This window comes from Hypanus sabinus, chromosome X1, assembly GCF_030144855.1.
Source record: "Hypanus sabinus isolate sHypSab1 chromosome X1, sHypSab1.hap1, whole genome shotgun sequence".
NCBI classification, from domain to species: domain Eukaryota; kingdom Metazoa; phylum Chordata; class Chondrichthyes; order Myliobatiformes; family Dasyatidae; genus Hypanus; species Hypanus sabinus.
The window spans coordinates 42,937,215-42,959,495 of NC_082738.1; the positions used below are offsets into that span (position 1 = coordinate 42,937,215).

General features: G+C 36.9%; 1 protein-coding gene across 5 annotated transcripts in view; it reads right to left on the bottom strand.

Annotated features, from left to right (window-relative positions):
• stat3 (signal transducer and activator of transcription 3 (acute-phase response factor)) overlaps positions 1-22,008 on the bottom strand; it is a 43,929-nt gene extending 21,921 nt beyond the window's left edge. For 2 of the 5 annotated variants that reach the window (XM_059956477.1, XM_059956478.1), the window contains exons 1-5: positions 21,753-22,007; positions 20,138-20,241; positions 6,004-6,153; positions 4,368-4,512; positions 1,748-1,846 (exon numbers count right to left, since the gene is read on the bottom strand). In XM_059956477.1, the coding sequence (XP_059812460.1) occupies positions 1,748-1,846; positions 4,368-4,512; positions 6,004-6,131 (372 nt within the window). In that variant the 5' untranslated portion in view covers positions 6,132-6,153; positions 20,138-20,241; positions 21,753-22,007. Of the gene's footprint in view, positions 1-1,747; positions 1,847-4,367; positions 4,513-6,003; positions 6,154-20,137; positions 20,242-21,752 lie in introns of those variants that run through there. The other 3 variants (XM_059956476.1, XM_059956479.1, XM_059956480.1) reach the window with 3 other exon arrangements.
• Between the last annotated feature and the right edge of the window lie 273 nt (positions 22,009-22,281).

Consider the following 22,281-nt stretch of genomic DNA (forward strand, 5'->3'; position numbering starts at 1 on the left):
AATTATGTCAAGTTTTGATATTGCCAATCACTCTTAAATAGCTGTGAATATATTTTACTTGCACCCATCAGGACACATTTCTAGAAAATTAACAAATAGAAGCTCATTCTGCCATTCAAAATGACCACATGGCTGATCTTTCACTACAGCACCACTCCAAGTATGGTCAAACCAGAGTTCTGGAGAGCTGCAACATTACCTTGTATGATCCTCACACCATACACTTTCTTAACCACCCTGTCACACGGCAACTTTGAAGGATCTATGGACTTGAACTCCATGATCCCTCTGTTCCTCCACATCCCAAGAATCCTACACTTTTACAAGTGCATCACATCATCCTTTTCCAGATTAAGTTCCATTTACCATTCTCTGTCCAGTTCTGCATCCTGATTATATCCCGTGTAACCTATGAAAAACTTCCACACTATCCACAACACTGCCAACCTTAGTGTCATCTGAAGACTTACTAATTCATCCTTCTGCTTCCTCATTCAAGTCATTTACATTTTCCCCAATCTAATTTAATAACTTCCAAAGTTGCACCTTATCAAAAGCTGAAAGTCCAACTCACCAGGCCCACTGGTTCCTCTATCTAATGTTCACTATAATCACCCCCCCAAAAAAAATCAACCGATTCATCAAATAGATTTACCATTCATTAATCACTACTACATCCTATTACTATCTTCCAAATGACCTGTTATGACTTCCACAATAAAAGACTACGTGATCTCTTCTTCTGACATCAGGCAAACTGGGCTACGGTTCCACATTTTTTCACCGCCCACATATTTTTCTTTTTAAAATGTCAGTGATACATTTGCTAATTTCCAATCTGTGGCATTGCAGCAAATTAATGAAGTCTTGGAGGATGATAATCAGTTCCCTCAAATTTTATCTCTTTCAAAGCCTTGGGATCAAGGTAATCAGACACTAAGAATTATATATAATAATTGGGGAAGTTATTTTTTCTTCTCCAATACTATTGTCATAATAATGCTAATTAACTTCTGTTCTTTCTTCAATCTCCACCTGTTGTTCTTAACTATTTCCAGGAGGGTTTCTGCAGTTTCTTTAATGAAGATAGAAAATGTGCTTAATTTCTCCTCCTTTTTCTTAATACACTTTCTCCTACTTCACATTAACTTTTGCTTCTCTTTCCATCTATAGAAGCTTTTACTGCCTGATTTTACATCTTTGCTCTGGCTAGAATAGTCTCATATTCTACTTTACTTTCCCTATGAATTCCTTGAACCCCCTTTGATCATATCCTAGACTCTCTCAATCCTTAGCTGACTGATTTGCTTTCACAAACAAAACTTAACTTGTGCTTTTCCTTAGCTTCTCATTAGCTATGAATAAACCTCGGGTTGTGTGCTTTAGAAACAGGATAGTTATTTGCTATAAACAGTATGAACTCTTGAAATAATTTTAACGTGGTTAACTTGTGCATTTTTAAAATTTTCTCCTTTGCTTTCATCCCATCTACATTGGAGGTTCTGTCACAGACCACAATAAACTGTTCTTTTTCTTCCTACTCCATGGAGACTGAGCTGCAAATAACAGAGCACATCCTGCTAACTATAACATTCTCTATCACCAGTATATTCTGTTTCATTCATTCTTCCAGTTTCAGTTGAACACAGAAGTACACTGTATAAAATGTGAATGCTGCTGCTAAAGAATACATTCATATTACTATTTGAGGGCAAAATATTTCAACAACTTTATTTAGACAGTTTACCTGCGAGACAGATGCAGCAACTTGAAGGAGACGAGCTTCTTCCCATAGGCATCTTGCTATGATTCGCGCAATTTCCATTGGCCTCTCCAAATACCGATTCTGAAAAAAAAAGTAATGATTATTAACAATTTACACTGGACAATAAAGATATTGCATCCTGAATACTTTTGGGTGCATCTTATGGAATGTGGGCTGCCGATCATGAAAAAATCACCGTGAAATTTCTCTATCATGCACCAGTTTTTTTTTTAATTCAATTATTTCAATTCATAATTCCGTCAATTGAAATGTTGCCCACAATGTAAGCTGAAAAGTTTTTTTATCTTGTCCAGGCCTGCCAGGGCAGGCTTAGGCAGGGTGGATTCTGCATGGCAGGACAAGTTTCATAGAGGCTATAAAAGCATCACAACCACATCGTTCTATGCATTGCATTTACACGTATATCAGTTTGCGATCATATTGATGCGCATGCTCTATGCGCATAGCATACTGTGCGTATTTATTATAATAAAGTAATTGTATTTTCAGGAACATTTGTCACAGCAAGATGTTTTGCCAATGTTGCGACAGCCGCGATACCTTCTGGTATACTTGTGCTGAGTATACGCTTAAATCTCAAAGACGGAGCATGACTCTTATTAAGAAAAGCTTAAAGCTCTACTTGCATGTAAATTTGGCGACCAAGACAAAACCTAAGATCCTCACATTTGTTGTGCAACATGCGCTGTCAATCTTAGAGTTTGGCTCAAATGTACTTGAGAAGCAATGCCGTTTGCTGTTCTGATGATATGGCGAGAGTAAAAGGATCATGTGACAGACCGCTACTTCTATCTGACTAGTGGTTTCTCTGCTAAAAACAAGAAATCCATTGAATACTCCAATCTTCCTTCAGCCATGAGACCTCTGCTACACGACGATAGTCTTCCAGTGCCGAAGCCATGAAGTCTAGAGGAAGCAGACGAAGATGCCACGATGTACAAGCCCGGAATGGAAAAGCAACACTGATACAGATTTTGAACCCTTTATGAGGGAGCCTCATCTGATAGCACCATCTGAGTTAAATGACCTGGTCAGAGACTTGTGTTTATCAAAAGCAAAAGCAGAATTACTGGGTTCACGACTGCAAGGATGGAATCTGCTGTCACCAGGCACAAAAACTTCCATGAGGGTTTTCGATATTTGAGACAGACGTTTCACAGGATAACTGATGCCAAGATTACGTAAGGCAATTTTGATGGCCCACAAATTAAACAGGTCATCACAGGTAATTCGAAGAACTTCTAGTGGGACCAGAGAAGGACGTTCAAGGATGCTGTTGAAAATTTTCTTGGCAACTACAGAGCACCAAGCTACGTGCAGCTGGTTGGTAACATGCTTCAAGCATGCAAAACCATGAGATGCAACATGTCAGTAAAACTTCATTTTCTGTGTTCCCATTTAGACTTCTTCCCTGCAAATCGTGGCATTGCTAGTGATGAGCATGGTGAAAAGTTTCACCAGGACATTGCGGTCATGGAGAAAAGGTATCAGGGCAACTGGAATCCTTGCTTGGGTGATTATCTTTGGACACTGAAGCGAGAAGCCTCAGACATGGAGCACAAACAAAAATCATTAACAAGACATATTTAGCTCAGTTAGCAAAGCATCAGCACCATTATGCAATTAAGCACATCATATTCAATAAAACTTAATTTCTTGTTTCTCCAAATTCCTACTGATACAAGTAGTCTGAAATTAAATTTGTCTTCAGCTTCTAGCAGTCTATCATAAACAAAAAAATTTTCAGAGGAAGCAACACTTTTGAAAAAAAATTTGCTGTCCACTGTTATTTTCCACAAGGCAAGACAGTTCTTGTGAGGCTTTAGGGTTCTGACCTTTATTGCCGCTCATTCTTTGGGGAAACCTTCTGTTTTCATGGATGCTTGGAAACAGCAAGAATTGCAGATTGTTTATTGCATATATAATCTGATATTAAATGGAACTATCGAAAAAATGAAGCAATCAAAATTTTGTTTTGGTGGTTTATTAAAGTGATTTTTAAAAACTGATGGTCACAATGCATATCCAATGAAAACTTAAAGACAGATGAAGAAAGTTATGTGACAAATTTCCAGATGACCAACTACAGCCGCATCAGGAACCTCTTACTAGATTCTTTCCACTTCAACCTTGACAATTTACTAGTGTAACCCCATGAAAGTGTTAAAGCAATTGGATATTCTAAGCAGAAACCTTGAAAATTTTAATTACCAAAAGTTAGCGTCACTGTCTCAAATACACTTCATTTCCTCTACAAACTTCTACTACACTGGAGAAGTAGAACATTAATCATAAATGGAAGCCATTCAAGGCAAGTATCAACGACGCTTGCAAATGGCATCATTCTAAGTTACATTTAAATAAAAAAAGACTTGTTAAATTTTAACCAAGCCTTTGCAGGGATTCATTGTTGAAGCTCAACATATGCTTAAGGAGATTAAATATGGGCTGTGTTATTCAGGCCATAAAGTACAGGCCTAATCAGCATCAGTTATTCACTGCAAAGAATATCAGCTATTATATTGAAACTATCCACACTCATCTTTAATTACATATTCATTCACCAACAGTAGATAAATACCTGGAGGTACTGCTTGATCTTCCGCAGATTATGCTGATACAAGACATTGGATTCTTGCAAAAATCTGCTGTACTGTTGGTCAATCTCACCCAACAGATTGTGGAATACCAGTGTAGCATGTGATTCCTTACTGGCAGCATATGCCCTAGAATGTTAAACAGTTATTTCAATGGCAAAATTAACTCGTTATCACCACATTGGCATCTTCATTATAAAATTAATATTCTGGATAACAGCAACCAAAATAAATTAAAACAAATTCAGAGAGATCTAAAACTAAAATCAAAACAAATTTATTGAAAGATGTGCAAAAGAAAATCAAAATATACTGCAAAATTTCAAAACTGCACGAAAAGGAGTTTTCCAGATATTTGACATTCTATAACATTCACATGCTTTTGATGATACAAAGGTGTTGCCTGTGATTTTCCATAGAACTGCTCCTGGTTTGTGCAGTATTTTGGTCTTCCCCCATTCCAGCCTTCACCACCACACCCCCAAACCATGCACACAAATTGAGTTTTTAAACAAGTTCCACAATGATTATGCACGTAGAATAAGAGCTCTAAGAAAAAAAATCCTAGATTGCATTTTAGTAGCATAAACAATTAATCAAAGATCAACTTTATTTGCTATATACATTTACATGTATTAGGGTTTGCTAAAGAATTATATATAAACAATTTAGAAGTTAGAGTATGGACATGGAATAAAATGTGCATAAATACATAAATACTAGCATGTATTTACAATGTAAACAACATTATAAAAAGAGGTTTAAAGTGTTTACAATGCAGTGCCGGAGGTAATAAATAGAGGTGCTGGGGTGGGTGGGGGGAGGGCTAACTACATAGTTGATCAGAAAAACTGCTTGAGTGGAGAAGCTTTTAGATGGTGTGAAGTTTTTGTTTTAATATTCCTTTCCAGAAGGGAGCTTTTGGAAAAGGCAGTTCACTGGGTGGGTAGTGCCCACAATAATTTGTTCTGCTCACATGTAAGTTCTGCAGTGATGGCAGACTGCTGTCCAGACAGGTCACTGTCGTTTTCACATACTGTGAGAGGATGCCGCACCAAACCAGACAGTAATGGCTGATGTGAGCATGCTCTGTATGACGGCAGTGTAGAATTGCACCAGTATGTGCTGGGGAGGATGGAATTTTACCAACTGCCGCAAGAAGTACATCCTCTGCCAAGCCTTCTTTTAATTGAAGGAGATATGGATCTCCCAATGAGGTTTTGCAAAATAACGATGCCCAGGAACCTGAATGTTGAAACATGCTAACTTTATAGCTGTTGTTGATAAGAGGATTGAGTAGAGACATTTCTCCTGAGGTCGATATGCAATCTGCGCAGTTTTGAGGGCATTCAGCTCCAAGTTGTTGTGATTGCACCAGGACACGAGCTTGCTAATGGAAGCCGCAGTGGAGTATTAAAAACATTAATCTTTGAATAACAATAAATATTCAATCACTCAGTGGGCAATCACAGCATAAAGCATACTTGCAAAAGGCAGCAGGCCCTAGACCAAAGAATTGGCAGCACAGTCAATTGATCTGTGTTTATCTTTAAAATATTTTTTAACGCATTTGGCTTCATAACCTCAACCCATAACAGTCCTCAGAGTTGTCATACATACCAATCCTGAGTTTCAATCCAGGCTGCCAGAAACTGCCTCAGCTCCATAGGAAAGCTGTCACTATAAAGTTGGTGCAGTTGCTCCAGATACCTGGTATCCAACTGTTGTAACTGATTCCACTGTGCCATCGTATGAAGGTATTATAGAAAGCTGAAATAAAAGCAAGAAATTAGAAAAGGTGACAAGTGGCAAGATAACAAGTTGAATTTACGAGAAAACAAGCCCTGTCCCTAAAGTACATTTCACTCAGAACTTTCAGAACGCACGCTGCAGTCCAAAGAAATACCTCTTTTATGGTTTAAGGCGTCTTAATGCCTATATTTTCAATTTTCCTAGAATAGTGCAATCATCTCCTTCAGCAGGTTTTGCAAACCCAAAGGTATATTTTAATTTATAAAATCCATGACATGGAATTACAGTAACACTAAACATCCTGGAAATGATGCAAACCTTCAAACAGAACTGCAGGCACTATGTATATTGTGTATATTTCCAAACAACTGTCATTTTAGGGAAATGTTAAACTTAACTGATGGCTTCCCATCTTCATATACAAACAGTTGTGTGTACTCTAAATAAAATTTCTACTACTTAGCAGAATTAAATCTATCACTGACATACAATGTGAAATTTGTTCTTTTGTAGCAGCAGTACAAAGTTGTAAACAATCTAAATTTCAAAGCTAAATAGTGAAAAGGAAAAATTAGTAGTTTTCATGGATTCATGGACCTTTTAGAAATTTGATGGCAAAAGTGAAGAAACTGTTCCTAAATCACTGATTGTATGTCTTCAGGTTCCTGTACGTCCATCCTGATGGCAAAAATGAGGAGGGCATGTCCCGGGTGTCAAGGTTACTTAACAACGGATGCCGTCTTAAGGCGCCACCTCAAAAATGTCCTCAATGGTGGACAGGGTTATGCCCATAATGGAGCTGATTGAGTCCACAATCCTCTGCTGCCTCTTACTATCCTACGCAATGAAGCCTCCATATTAGAATGTGATGCAACCAAGCAGTATGCTTTCCATCTATAAAAAAATTTGCAAGAGTCTTTGGTGACATACTAAATCTCCTCAAATAACTTGATGCTGTACATCCTTTCTATCACTGACCCTCAATGAGGATTGGTGCATGTTCTCCCAACTTCCCCTTCCTGAAGTTCAAGACCTCCCTTGGACTTGCTAACATTGAGTTCAAAGTTGTTGTAACACAACTCAGCCAGCTGATCTATCTCACTCTTGTATGCCTCCTCAATGTCATCTGGAGATTTAAGTAATGCCAATTGTGTCGCCCACAAATTTAGAGGTGGTGTTTGAGCTCAGCCACAGTCATGGATGCAAAGTGACAATAGGCCAAGTACACACCTTTAAGGTTTGCCTTTGTTGATCGTCAGCAAGGATGTGTTATCATAGATCCATACTGACTAGTCTCCTGATTAGCAAGTCAATGACCCAGCTGAAGAAGGTACAGAGGCCCAGGTTTAGAAGATTCATAATTAATACTGAGGGGATGATGGCATTGAATGCTGAGCTATAATAAACAGCATTGTGACATGCTTTGCTATTGTTCAGATGCTCCAAAGCAGAATTGAGAGCCAGTGAGATTGTGTCCACTGTAGAATTGTGGCAGTAAGCTTATGATAACTTAATGACAATTAATTTCCAGATATTTCAATGTCAAAATTTAAATTAAAATGTCAGAAATTGATACAATAGTGTAATTGTGGAGTTCAATGACTTGTTGCTTTTTGTTATTACATAAAATTACTGAATAATTCTGCAATATTGTTACAGGAAATAAGTTTTTAAGTGAACTAATAAGAATTCTTCACAATTTATTTTTCAAAATGCAGGAGGTGATAACAACAGAGTCTGTTTCAAAGGCAAAGAATTGAGAAAGAAACCAGCAATTTTCAAATAATGCATAGTGTTCCCTACAAAATATTTGATAAATCACTATTTTTCCAAAATTCTAAGATACAGAAATTGTTTCAATTGTTAATGGTAGAAATATACAAGTCTTGTATGCTTCAACATACAAAAATATATAAATTTTGATTTGACAAGAATACCAAGTTCTGTCAGATTCTTGTAATGAGAGTAAACCCTACCATTTACAATTTCAAAATGAAACCCAAGTTATTTAAAGGACAATTTCTTTGTTTGTATTTTGTTCTATCTGGTATTATGCTTTTCACTTAGACTAGTTTTACACCTTTGTTTTAAGAAAAGTGTTCTCACCATCAAAAGTAATTGAGAAAGTAGAATGTTTTGGATTTTAGTGCCATTCTAAATAAGTAAAAATATTTTGGCTGTACTAAGGGATCACTAATGTCAGAAGTGGCAATTTGGCTTGCTAAATTCAAGTTCCCTCCATATGGATACAAATGATTACGTGGCACTTAATCTTGGCCAATATTTTTCCTTCAGTAAAATTCTTCTGACTTGTACAAACTTAACTGCATCCAAAATGACTGAACTGTTCCCTATAACAATATCACTTTGAAAAGTAATGCATTTTCTGTAAACACTTTTGCATATCCTGAAACTGCAAAATAACTTATAGAATTGCAATACTTCATAAAAATTACCTACAAAAAGTTCACCTACTCCATCTTGTTTTAAATATTTAACTTCCTATGCTTTCACTCGTTTCCAGCACTAGTGACAATGAAAGAAAAACTGCTAACAACTAAACAAAATGTACAAAATTACTAAACCACAGATAGAAGTCTGGAAAAACCACACCAAAAAATCCTCACAATGGTGCTACACTATTCCATAGTTTCTTCAGGAGGTTTTAAAGTAGTCACTCAAAAATTGGTCCTGAATAAAAAGGTATACCCACAATGACGTGACAAATGTTAAATAGTACTAGACCCAGATTCATTCTATTTATAAATAGGAAATAAGTCTGAAAACTTTTGATCTTGCAAAGCCACAGGAAAATAACCCGTGAATCACAAAGTACAGTGATGTGTCACTAATTAAAACCAAAACCAAGGGCAGTCTTCAGCTCCATAACAGAATTTTTTTATTTAAAAAGATGCACAATTATGAATTATTATTTTAAAACTGTGCAATCTCCTATTCCCCCAGGTAGGGGGAAGATATTTAGAGTGAGAAGGGCAAGGGAAAGTTTCTTCCCATTTGGAGGGTGGTGAGAATATGGAATGAGACAGATTCAATAGCATAATCTGAATAGGTACCTGGAGAGGGAAGGCAGGGCTAGAGGGATATAGGCAAAATGCAGAAAATTGGACTAGCTGGTTGGTCATTGTGGTCAGCATGGACTCTGAGATGAAGGACCTGTATCCATGCTGTAATGCTCTATGACTCTAGAGAAGAAATCAAATTTACAGCAAAATGTTCGTCCCACAGTACAGATATACACTGCTTAGTAAGTTGATTGGTCAGTGTAAATTGCCCTGTGATTAGGCTAGTGTAAATTGTCGGTACGTGGGTGGCGTGGCTCATTTGGGCCGGAAAGGACTGTTTTATGCTGATCTCTAAATAGACAAATACAGTTAAAATAACACATGCAAAAGAACTTGCGCAGCATTAGCCAAAGGACAGGAGACTCCAATGAAGAGTTGAACTGCACCATTAAAACAGGAAAGTATAAGGTAACTTTACACAAATCCCATTGTCAGAAATTCATTTAGACTGCAAGCATTCAGATGCAGGGCACAAGCTCAGCTTCTCTGAGAAATTGATATCAAAGCTTTTTTTTCTACCCCGGTTGTTGGGGATAGAAGTGGACTTCATGTCTAAACTCAGATGAAACTGATAATCAAGTAACTGAATAATGTCCATTTCAAATGCCAACTAAAAATAGCACAAAGTAAAAGTTTGACACGAAAAACCAAAATAAAACACTGCCCCGTGAAACATAAGCTTTTTCTAAATGTTCTTGTTATGCTGCACAAATGCTTATAAAATTTCATATGAAAACAAAACAATTTAATAGGTCAGAATCAACTGCAACTTCCTGTTAGAAAGGTAAATTCCCCAGCTAACGTATGTTTACAGCTATTTTCCATGATATTTACATCATTCTGAGTAGGCAAATAAGTTTCTTAAACGTTCAGTCCTTTGAAAAATACCTACACCCAAAGACAATCGAAATTCCCAAATCAGCAATGTGAACATTTTAAAATAATTTACTACCCAAGATGTAGGGTTTTGGGGGAAAACCCCACTAAAGCTAATGAAACCAACAGCAGGTTGTGTTTTCCCAGTGGGTGACATTAAAATCACATAATTCATAGTCATGTAACAAAAAGATAAATAATGTGTATGTTCTAGAGTCAAATTAATGTATTCCTGGAAATTTGCAATATTAGAAATTCATTTGTGGAATGCAGATGTTATTAGCAAAGCCAGATCTTACTGCCCATCTTTAACTGATCCTTGAATTTAGCTGCTTACCAAACCAACTTGGAGGGCAATACTGAGTCGGTCACATTTATGCCCCCAGACCCATCAAATAGCCAGACTAGTTAAATGGTGTATTTCCTTCAAAAGAAAGTAGCGAGTCTGACTGTTTTAAAAACAATATATTAAGTTTATGATCGCCACTATACCAGCTTCTTTTTTTAAAAAACTATCCTAAATTTAAACTACCGTACTTGAATTTAACTTGTTTTTCTGATTTTGAGAGATTCAAATACATCCCATCAATGGCCCAGGCCTCTGGATACTAATACAGTAGCTAACCAAAATGCTACTATCAATGATACCCAGTATGAACTGTCCAAAATTTGATCTACAAAAGGGATGCAGGCCAAGTCAAAATATTGCCCCATTTACAGGAATCATGAACAAAAGCAATATATATGCCAGGCTACTGCTCATCGATTACAGGTAAACAAACATTATCCTCAGTACTAATTAGTAAACTTCAAAACCTAGGTCTCTTTACTTCCCTATGCATCTAGATCCTCGACTTCAAGTATAGATTGTTATCATCTCCTTCAATGGCAACCGACACAGGTGCACCTCAAGGATGTGTGCTTAGCCCACTACTTTACTCTCTCGACACACAATTGTGTGGTTAGGGACAGCTCAAACTGCACTCAATACATTTGTTGGTGACATCACTGTTAGCAGAATCCCAGTTGACAACCAGGTGGCATACAGGAGTGAGATTGATCAGCTGGTTGAGTAGTGTCACAACAACATCAGCAAGACCAAAGAATTAATTGTAGACTTCAGAAAGGGGAAGTTGGGAGAACACCCACAAGCCCTAATTGAGGTGTCAGTAGCAAAAGGGTGAGCAGCTTCAAGTTCCTGAGCATCAACATCAAGATCTATCCTAGGTCCAACACACTAATGCAATCACAAAGGAGGCATCCAGCAGGTCTACTTCATGAGGAGATTTGGTATGTTACCAAAGACTCTAGCAAACTTCTACCGATGTACGATGAAATGCATTCTGACTGGTTGTATCAAAGCCTAGTATGAAGTCCCCCATGTGCAAAATTGAAGGAAGCTACAAATAATTGTAGACTCAGCCAGCTCCATCAAGGACACAACTCTCTTCACCATCAAGGACATCTTCAAAAGGTGCAGCCTCAAGGTGGCAGCATTCATCTTTAAGGACTCACCATCTGGGACATGCCCGCTTCTCATTACCATCATTTACACTCCACATTTTAAATTCTCCTTTGCCGTCAGATTTCTGAACAGTCCATGCACACTTGTTACTCCTCTTTTGCATTATTTATTTATTGTACTTGAGTAATTTTATGTCCTGCACTGTGCTGTTCCACAAAACAACAAAGCAATAAAAAACACGCAACCATGAAACAGACAATGACATTGCCCCAATCTACATTGATTACATCATTTTATTTTTAATTGTGAACTCAAATTCATGCATCATGTGCCATTAAGAGATTTGTTTTCTTGTATACAGTAGATCCCAAATTAAATTACACAACATTTTAAAAAGGTAATTTGCCAGGCTTCTATCAGTTAACTCAACTTTAAGTCCCAAAATTGAAATATCAACCTTTCTCGTTTGTTATGAGCAATTTGATGTGACCTTCAGTTTCAATTTTGACATACAAAACTAAGTCAAGAGTAATTCAGTGAGGGCAATACCTACTTACTTTCTGTGAATTAAAGGAAGAAAACCTTAAAATTACTCAGCTGTGATTCACCAATGACAAAGGTACCTACAGTCTAAAAGCAGCAATACTATTGCACTATTTGAAGTGGGATTTTTTTTAAAAAAGGGAAATTCTAAAACGATACAAACTTTTGAAGAACTATTTAACATTCAGATAAGACATCTTATATAAGCAGACCAAGTGCAAGGTCACCAAACATCAAAATACAATACATCTTGCAATAAAAGCCATAAACAAAATGCACTAATGCATAATGAAGCTATGAGGGGTGACTGATAAGTTTATGGCCTAAGGTAGAAAGGGTCAATTTTAGAAAACCTAGCAAATTTACTTTTCACCATCGTCCCCTCCTACATTACACACTTAGTTCAACAGTCATGGAGCATACGGATCTTGGACCTCCAGAAAGGGTCCACAGCAGGGGTGATTGATAAGTTCGTGACCCAAGGTGGAAGCAGATGAGTTATACTGCTCTTATTGCATGCACATGCTGGTCAATTATGAGTGAATATGCAGAAAGTTTGAAGTTAATAACATCTCCTCCTACCTTAGGCCACAAACTTATCAATCACCCCAATGAGTTATTAACTGATGAGTTATTCACGTACTCTTGCTCCCTTTCCCCAAAATCACCAACACATCCTTTTTAAAACAGTACTTCACAACTTAAATTTTAATTTCTACAAGTTAAAAAGCATTCACCAAAATTAACATATGCAATGTATTTGTTATTTTCACTTGTGCTGAAGCAGTTAAGAAATGAAAGTTTACATCTGAAAATACTACTCAAAACTATTTCATATTAAGCATGAACAAGATTGGATTTAGGGTCTACAGAAAAAGTGACCAATAGTCAGTGACAATTTTAAATGCAAGCACAGCTGAAACAATTGATCAATGACAATTTGATTGAAATTGAGAAACACAAATTGGTGCCTCCAACAAAGGTACAGACATAAGACTCAAGTGCTAGGTTCCTTTGTTACTCCTGTTATCTGATGATCTACAAGTTTTTTGTGTGTAAGGACAGACAAACCTTGGGAGACTTGGAGCACCAAGCTGGCAATCAACAAACATGATTGTCAAACTGAAAGTGAATAGGTGTCAATGGTACACATGAAAGTAGATAAAAAGCAGTAGGCTTACTCCAACTGGCATTGTGGCAACACATCTCTAAATTATTTCCCTAATGAGACACACAAGCAACCCAAAAGAAACATTGTGCAACAACGTTTCTATACATTACTTTTGCTGACGCTATACAGTCAGTTGAACTAAATGGAGAAATAAAACCAAGCTGTAACCCTACAGGAAATCAGTACTTTGAAATGCAAACTATGTTAGAGAGAACAGAATTTCACAGAGAAAAAGAATCAAAGACAAATATAACAGGCTGAAAATGTATAAATTTTAAAACTTTCATCCATTTAACACTAACATTAGCAAAAATACAGTTGCAAAGATTTTCCTTTATTTACTGCGGGACTAGACATTGCCAACAGTGATGAACATAGTTTGATTTACTTCTGTAATTACAGAGAGGAATGCAAGTTTAGACATTAAACTTTAGGAGTGTAGGTGAGGAGAGGAAAAGGGGATTAGGACAAAAAAAGGAAGTAATTGAACTGAAGACAGAGGTCAGAGGTATGAATTTGATATGGTGCTTACGAAATGAGTACTAAAAAATGTCAGCCTAGATTGTATTTTAATATAATGAAATAAAAAAGTAAATGTAACAAGACCCACACCAATGAAGGAAGTATAAAAATATACGAAGGTAAGTGGAGAGAATCACCTTCATATTTGTAGATTTTGTTGAATGACGTGTTTAAGAGTGAGTAAAGTCATCAACTCAAAAGATATGCTTCTCCACAGAACATGCACAACTCAGTTATTTCCAAAATATTGTTTATATTTCATAATTTCACTGCCTACAATATACTTTGCATTCCAAAAAGGTACTAGATACAGACAATCATCAAAGGGGCTTTGGATGCTTCAACCTGAGATGCACTAGGCCATGGTAAAACCTTTGAACACACACACCCTCAAGAAGTCACATGTAATAATTATTCAGAAACTGGGAGCACTTCCTTAAACACAAATTTAGAAATCTGTGCGGATAATCCAAGACATTCTATATACCAAAAGAAATCAATGGCCTTTGGCTTGATAGGGCCTCATTCTTTGCTTGGTTTCCTTTTTTGTTTATCTCTGGGCTTGCCAGAACTAGAAATTCTAGCCAAACCTATTTCTTTATCTTCTGACCCATATTCATTTCACACACATTTAACGGTGAAGGCAAAAAAAAGGAAATGAAAATAAGTTTATACATTGCATTTGCAAAGAACAACATCAAGCTGATAAGTTTTAATTATGTTTGTTTTGTTAAAAATAAACTAGAGAAAAAAGCATTTTCCCCCAGGGTAAGAGTGCTAAAATGGATCAATGCCCTTTAGCAGAGCACTAATATACATTCTCTATTCCACAACAGCAGTGAAAACAAACCTGCTGCCATGTCTAGAACAATTATCTTCCATAAAGAAAATTTGACCTGGCCATAATTATTTTATCCTTAAAACATTTCAAAAAGTTTGTTCAAACCATTCTGGTTAACACCATCACAGTACCAAAAGCACCCTTCTCAAAAATAACAAATGACAAAACTGTTTACGCCTTCCTTGCCTTTTGGGTCATCTGCAGCTTGACACAATTAACCACCCCATCCTCTAAAACTTCTAAGCTCAGGGGTTCCCAAACTTTTTTTTAATGCCATGGAGGTTTACCATTAACTGAGAGGTTTGTGGACCCCAGGTTGGGAACCCCCACTCTAACTGTTCAGGAATACTTTGGTTCCATTCTAATCCATAAAGTCATGTGCGGGGGGGGTGGGAGGGGGGGGGGAAATCACCAGAAATTACTTCTTTATCACTGGTGCTCCTCAACAACTTTTCTTCAGCCCCCTTCAATTTCACATTCGCATCCACTTTAACATCAGGAAACATGAAATCAGTTTCAATACACATTCTCTTCACCCCTCCAGCTTGAACTTGCTAAACTTGTTAACTCAATATTCTGGTCTGTGAGAACATGGACAAGTAAAGTTTGGAGGGGCAAGGGCCAAATGAAGGCATATGGGATTACCTCAGTAAGGCATCTTGATCAGCATGGACAAATTAGGTCAAAGGACCTGCTTACAAGCCTTGAGAGACACCATGCAAATGGCAGTAGTTTTAATCTCCAAGAGTTTATAATGGTCTCCTGAAGAGGCCATGAAAAACCATCTATTTGCTACCCTACATTAATCCAGGTGTAAATTTTATGGGGTATTAAAGGAAATCCAGAGAATGAAGTGAAACTTTCAAAACTCACCCTCTTTTCCTACTTAATTTTCTCCAAATTACTTCAGACATTTGAATTTCAAAGGGGGAAAAAAAACTATCCTTCACTGCCATGGAAGGCAAAACAAATGACTTAGCTATAGTATGAATAATTTTAATAAAACAATACAAAAAAAAAATCAGGTGTCAATAGAATCATTTCCACATATAGAAGAAATGCAAATAGGGCAAAGCTCATATTTAGCATCAACAGCCAAAAGCGTGCAAATATAGTTGCAAATTGCGAACAATACTATATACCTCAACAGGCAGTGTTGTGTTAATAATCGGCGATTTAATTCTCCTTTGTAATCACATCTTTAAGAATATAATTCATGCTTTACTGGTATACATTTAGAAAGGATCTCCAAGTTTACTGGTTGATCTAATGAGATCTTATCAGCACCCTCTCTGAATTTAACACACTTGTTTCAGTCTTTTCCAGTTTTCACAAATAGTCTTCAACATGAAACATTAACATTTACCACAGATGCTGCCTGAAATGCTGAATGCTTAAAGTGTTTTGCTTTTTTTTTCATATTTCCAGCATCTATAGTTTTTGATTGTCATAATGAAACCTGTATTGTGTGTAACCATATTCTTTCATACTTGACTCTTTATCAAAGGGTCATATGGGCCACTCAATTTGAAAGTGGATTAGTTCAACTCTAAGCTCTTGCAATTAATTCTATGCCCAATACAATGGTGAATATCTAAACAGTTCTCTCTTCACCCCTCCCCCATTTCCATGACCAGATACATAAAGCACAAGACCTTTCCCCTCTATATCAATAGATTACAGAATAACTAGGTAAAATAAAGCACCAGATTTACAAAATACATCGAAATCAATCCTACTTCTCTTATTCTCTAAAGGGTGTAGAATTAAGTTTAAGCAGTCAATAATCACAAGATAGAAAGATCAAAAACTGAACAATCTAGTGGTATATAAGGTTTATAATATGATGTATAATTGGATCAGTAACATGATCTCTAAATAATTTTATTTGCAACTGGTTTTGTTACTGTGCTAATTTTAATGACATTGCCAGTGAATTGGTTGATGGTTAAGGCCATTTTTTGTGGATTGACTTTTGGAGTTGCAGATTTTGTAATTATGCCACTTTCTTATTCTGGCTTCTGTCCCCTTCCCCTTCCTTCCAGTTCCAATTGTTTATTCCCCTCCATAGATGCTGCCTGATTTGTTGAGTTCCTCTAGCATTTCTGTGATACTCAAGATTTTCAAAATCTGCAGAACCTCTTGTGTTGATGTCTAATGGATCTCAATATCTGCAATTCATGCTATAATCTGGGTAAAGCCCCCTTAACAGTGGAAGGAACATTACCTCACAAGCCACTCACTTGTCTGCATCTTCTACCCCATTTGTGGAAGAGAATGTGGTTTCCATATTGGCCTAGTTAGCCACCTCAGAAGCCACAAAACTAGAGTAGAAATTATCCTTGATTCTGAGGTCAAGGATTTAGATGCAAAAGTCACTTCATGAAGCAAGATGTTTAATAGTTGAACAAGTCATTTTTAGAAGTTATAGAATTGTTTTTGAACATAGACCAGTACACACAATGTTGTGCCAACTTTATAACCTACTTTTAGATGTGCTACGTTCTAATTATTTTTGGATTAGTAGATGAGTGAAAAGAAAAAGAGAAATTCAGGATCAATCTTATTTGTCTTTCTGCAGAGAAGGTATCTAATGTATTATTTGCAGCATAACACAATTCTTAAAATTATGTTAAACAAATCTCTGCTGCTGTCAACCTTTTGCTCAATATTACTCTAGTTAAGTAGTGTAATTAAAAAGCCTCAAAAGGATGAAGTTAAATTATGTGCTTTTTATTTTTAAATCATTATGAAATCTTTTCATTCCACAAGAGTAATGACAATGCAAAACTCAGAATCAAGTTTAATATCACTGGTGAGTGTCATGAAATTTGTTGTTTTGCAGCAACAGTACATTGCAAGACATAATAAAACTAAAATATAATAAGAAAAATAAATAAATATATATATATATGAGAGAGATATAGATATATATAAATTAAGTAGTGCAAAAAGAGAGCAAAAAATATTGAGGTAGTGTTCATTGTCCACTCAGAAATCTGATGGCAGAGGGAAAGAAGCTGTTCCTGAAACAGCAAGTTTGTCTCTTCAAGCACTTGTACCACCTTGTTAATTGTAGTAATGAGAAGAGGACATGTCCTGGGTTGTAGGGGTCCTTAATGATGGATGCCATCTTTTTGAGACATCACCTATTGAAGGTGTCCTTGATGCTGTGGAGGCTAGTGTCCATGATAGAGCTGGTTGAGTTTACAACTTTCTACAGCTTTTTCCAATCCTGTCCAGAGGCCTCTCCATACCAGAGAGTGGTGCAACCAATAAGGAATGATCTCTGCAGTATATCTGTAGAAATTTGTAAGAGTCTTTGGAGTCAAACCAAGTCTCCTCAAACTCCAAATGAAATATAGCCTCTGTTGTGCTTCTTTCTAACTGCATCAATATGTTGGGCCCAATATGATGTTGACACCCAGGAACTTGAAACTATTCACCCTTTCCACTGCTGATCCCTTAATAAGGACTGGTGTTTTCCTTTGACTTCCCCTTCCTTAAGTTTACAATCAATTCCTTAATCTTACTGACACTGAGTGCAAGGTTGTTGTTGCAACATCACTCAACCAGCTAATCAGTCTCACTCCTGTACACCTCCTCATCACCATCTGGAATTCTGCCCAATACAGTTGTGGCTTCAGCAAATTTATAGATGGTGTTTAAGTGGTGCCTAGCCACACAGCCATGGGTGTGGAGGAGTGGGTTAAGCACGCACTCTTGAGGTGCACTGGTGTTGATTGTCAGCGAGATGTTATTTCCCATCTGTAGTGACTGTGGTCTCTCGATGAGGAAGTTAAGGATCCAGTTGCAGAAGCCTAGGTTTTCAAGCTTGTTGATTAGAACTGAGGGAATGTTAAACTGTATTTACATTTCAAAGCATGGAATGATTCTAGTTTCCACATTTGTTTCCCCCTTCCACTCACCTGCACCCACACATACAAGATGGGAACAAAATGCCATTAACTTTCACAAAACTTGATCATGCCACTAGCATATCCAAGGGAACTGATTAGTTACTTACTAGTTTAAGAGCTCTGAATATAATCGTATGAACTCATCCCCACACCACTCCCCTTAACAGTCACCTGTAGCAAATGATACCTTTCCAAAAATTATTCAAAACTGAAGCAATACATTAAGTGAATACAAGACCTTAATTTCAGCAGGATTAAAGTGTTTACCAATTCAAATTCTATGGCTTAAAAATAGGACTTTAAACATGACATAAGAGCACAAGGAAAGCAAATTAAAAATAAAATACTCAGCAGGCCAGGCAACATCTGAAAGGACAGAAATGGGAGATAATGCTTCTGGTCAAAGATCTTTCATCAAAACCAAGAAAATAGTTAGAAATCCAGTAAGTTTAACATTTCATAAACAGCTGTCTGTGATAGGGAAGAAGACAGAACAGGTGACAAATGCTGAAGGGCTGTTAAAATTGTTGAGATTAAGTCCAGTGAGCTATAACAGTTGGGTGCAGAATGGCTAGTTCTGATGAAAGGCTTACTGCCTGCATATGTCACAATTTTTTCTCCTCTCCACCATACTGCCAGTCTGCTCAGCATTCACACAGTTCACATTTCCAGCAAATGCAATGTTTCATATTGCACCATTCCAGTGTTGTACCCCCACTTTTCTACTTGTCTCATTTAAATAAAGGAGCTGAAATTCACCAGCTATCACACCAGCATCACAATTTCTGCCAACTCTGTCTCCTCACACATGCTGCATGATCTGCTGAGTATTTCCAGAACATTTCATTTTAATTTCAGATTTTCAGCATCTGCTGATTTCTTGTTTTGATGGTAAAATTGAGCAGCAAAACGTCTATTCTAGAGACCATAACCACCTTATTATACAAGTTCAATATGAAATCAACAAATACCATTTGATACACCATCTTCAATGAAAAAGAAAAAAACTCACTGCAGAATTTAAAATAATTTTGGGCAATGCATCTCACTTTAGCTTAAGTGCTATGAAGAAACTTGTAATATACTCAAATTCCCAGGACTTTTGCAATTTGATGAACAGGGAATGCTGTGGTATTCCTACTCACGAGAAAGTGAACTTGTGGCACTACCAGCAAATGACTGCTAAAAGCAGAATATCCTTCCTCATTCTTGTAAACTGAAGCAAAATACTACACTTCACGTTTTTTGTTTTAGTTTCAAAATCATTTTACAATATTCAGCTTCAATTGTGGACTAAATTAAATTATATTCAACTTGCATTGCCCAAATAGCTTGTTTGAAGTGTCAAATTCTGAATTGCCCTTCCTCTGACTGACATGTGATACTTCCAAACTGAGTTTGCTGCTCTGAGATTAATTAGCATGAGAATACCATACAGACCTGTTCATCTATTAGCAATAGATTTAATACAAAAGTTAACCACAGAAACGTGGTTCGTAATAGTTTGGGCCCACGTGTGATAATCATTTTTAAGAACAGAACCAACCCCATGTGAAATGGAGATGGAGAAAAATTACTCACTGATTTAAAGAAATGTTATTTCACTTGATCTCCTCAAATGACTAATCAAAATGATCTCTCCACGGCTTTCTCGAGAGACAGGATGTCTTTTCGGTACTCTAATACTGAAAAACAAAATGATTAACAGGGAATCAGATAACAGGAATGAAAATTGATTGGCAGGGGGAAGAGAGGGAGGTGGGAAATGTAATGGCTTAGATTAAGGGGAAATCACTAAAGATCTTGGAAATTCCAAAGACATCTAAATCAATTGAAAAGCAAATAAAAAACTGACCAAAAAGGTCATTTTCAAAGCATTTAGTAAGGATTTTTTTTAAACCAGCTGACTTATGCACAAAATCCCTTTAACAAACTGCAGCAAATGTTTCATCAGTTATTCTGCAAGATGGACACAGGCTTTTTTTTGATCAAAATCATTGAGGGATTACAATGCTAATAAATTTCTCAGATGCACATAAAACACAGTAGGATTTTGCTTGGTATTCAAATATTTCCTGACTTTAATAACTTAGTTATTTTGTGAGAAGCCATTTTCAGTCAACTCTTTGGTTAGATGGCACTTATTTACAGAAATAAAAACGTTATGGAAAACACAACCAATAAGATTTGTTTAAAAATGAAGTTACAAAACTAATTCAGCTTTGATTACTTCCAGTTAAATCTCTAGATCACACTATCAAAATAGGTTATTTCTGCATTAAAATGCCAACACTTGTTGAAGCAGCTGTTTATATCATGAAAGTACACAAATACCGCAACAGTTCCATCCTTTCTGTATTACTTTTAGCACACACAAACATTACTGAAATATTTATGTAATAGATTAAGAACAGACCAATAAATTAAATATCAAACATGCACTTTCACAACACGCTGGATTCTCTGAAATTCTGCAGCATTTACTATGCAGTTAAGATAGCCGACCTTCATCACGGAAGTAAACTACCTCCGGGGTTTCTTTTCGTATCTAAGATAATTCAAAAATAACCCAAATTGGATTTGCAAATCTAAAAACATTTTACATGATATAGTAAAGGCAAGTAATCTACTGAACAGGAACACAGTTGTATTGACTTAGAATGCATAAAGCCTCCAACAAATTTCAGATTAGCCCTCCACAACCTGCTCCAAGTATCAGAAGCTACTTACTGGAGACAAACATAACTTTAATTGCGCTCGTCTGTATTATGTTACATTTGTATTTTTTGAAAAAACTATTATTCACCAAAAAGTTAGTCCAACAGAACTAAACTATAAATGATAAATTGCAGCTCGCATAAATCAACTTCCTTTCACATAAAAGTAGGCACTACTCTTCCTGTAACCGATGGCTGAATGAAAACATTTCAATTAATGTTATCTATAATAAAAGTGCAGCGATTTTCACAAGCAAGTAGCCTATTGTTTGTACATAAGACAGTTGATTTGAACATGATTAATTGCGATTTTTTGGGGGTTAGAATTTTCTGTATGCCAAGTTCCAAGTATCAAGACATAAATACATCCTCACAAAATAAATTATACTTCTCATGCAATTAACACCTCATACCCCTTCCAGAACCATCTTTAGTGGTGATAAGGGAACATCAGGTCTCGGGCCTGTACCAGCACCTACCGGTAGCTCCCGACAAGAGCAACAAAAGTTTCCAGCCTGTCAATCCCAACTTTCTGACACCTCGCACTAGGGCTGAAACATCTTTGCCTCGGTCCACTCGCCGACCAGCTAATATTTTGTCACACAATTGATCCTTTTCGACTCCAAAAAATTCCTGGAAAACCGTTGAATCACAGGTTTCAATGAATATTTTTTGACGCAGTTTCCCTCCCCCCTTTACAAACTTCACTCACAACCTAGCCTGCTCACCTTGATTGACAGTCGAACCGACCGTTTGAAAGCAAATATCTGCATCCTCCCACGAAGTATGACGTAGAATGATAACCAATCGGCGAAGGGCAGAGGCGGGACCAAGGTTGGTTGAGAGGTGCCGAGCATGGGCCCCGCCCCCGCGGCTGTTCCTTTGTGCCTGCTCCCTCCCTCAACAAGTTGCAGAAAGACATATACGCTGGCGCTTTTGAAAAGGAACTTGAACGGAGGGAGGAACGAAAGGTTTCTGTAATCACCTCAACTGCGAAATCATCTGAGT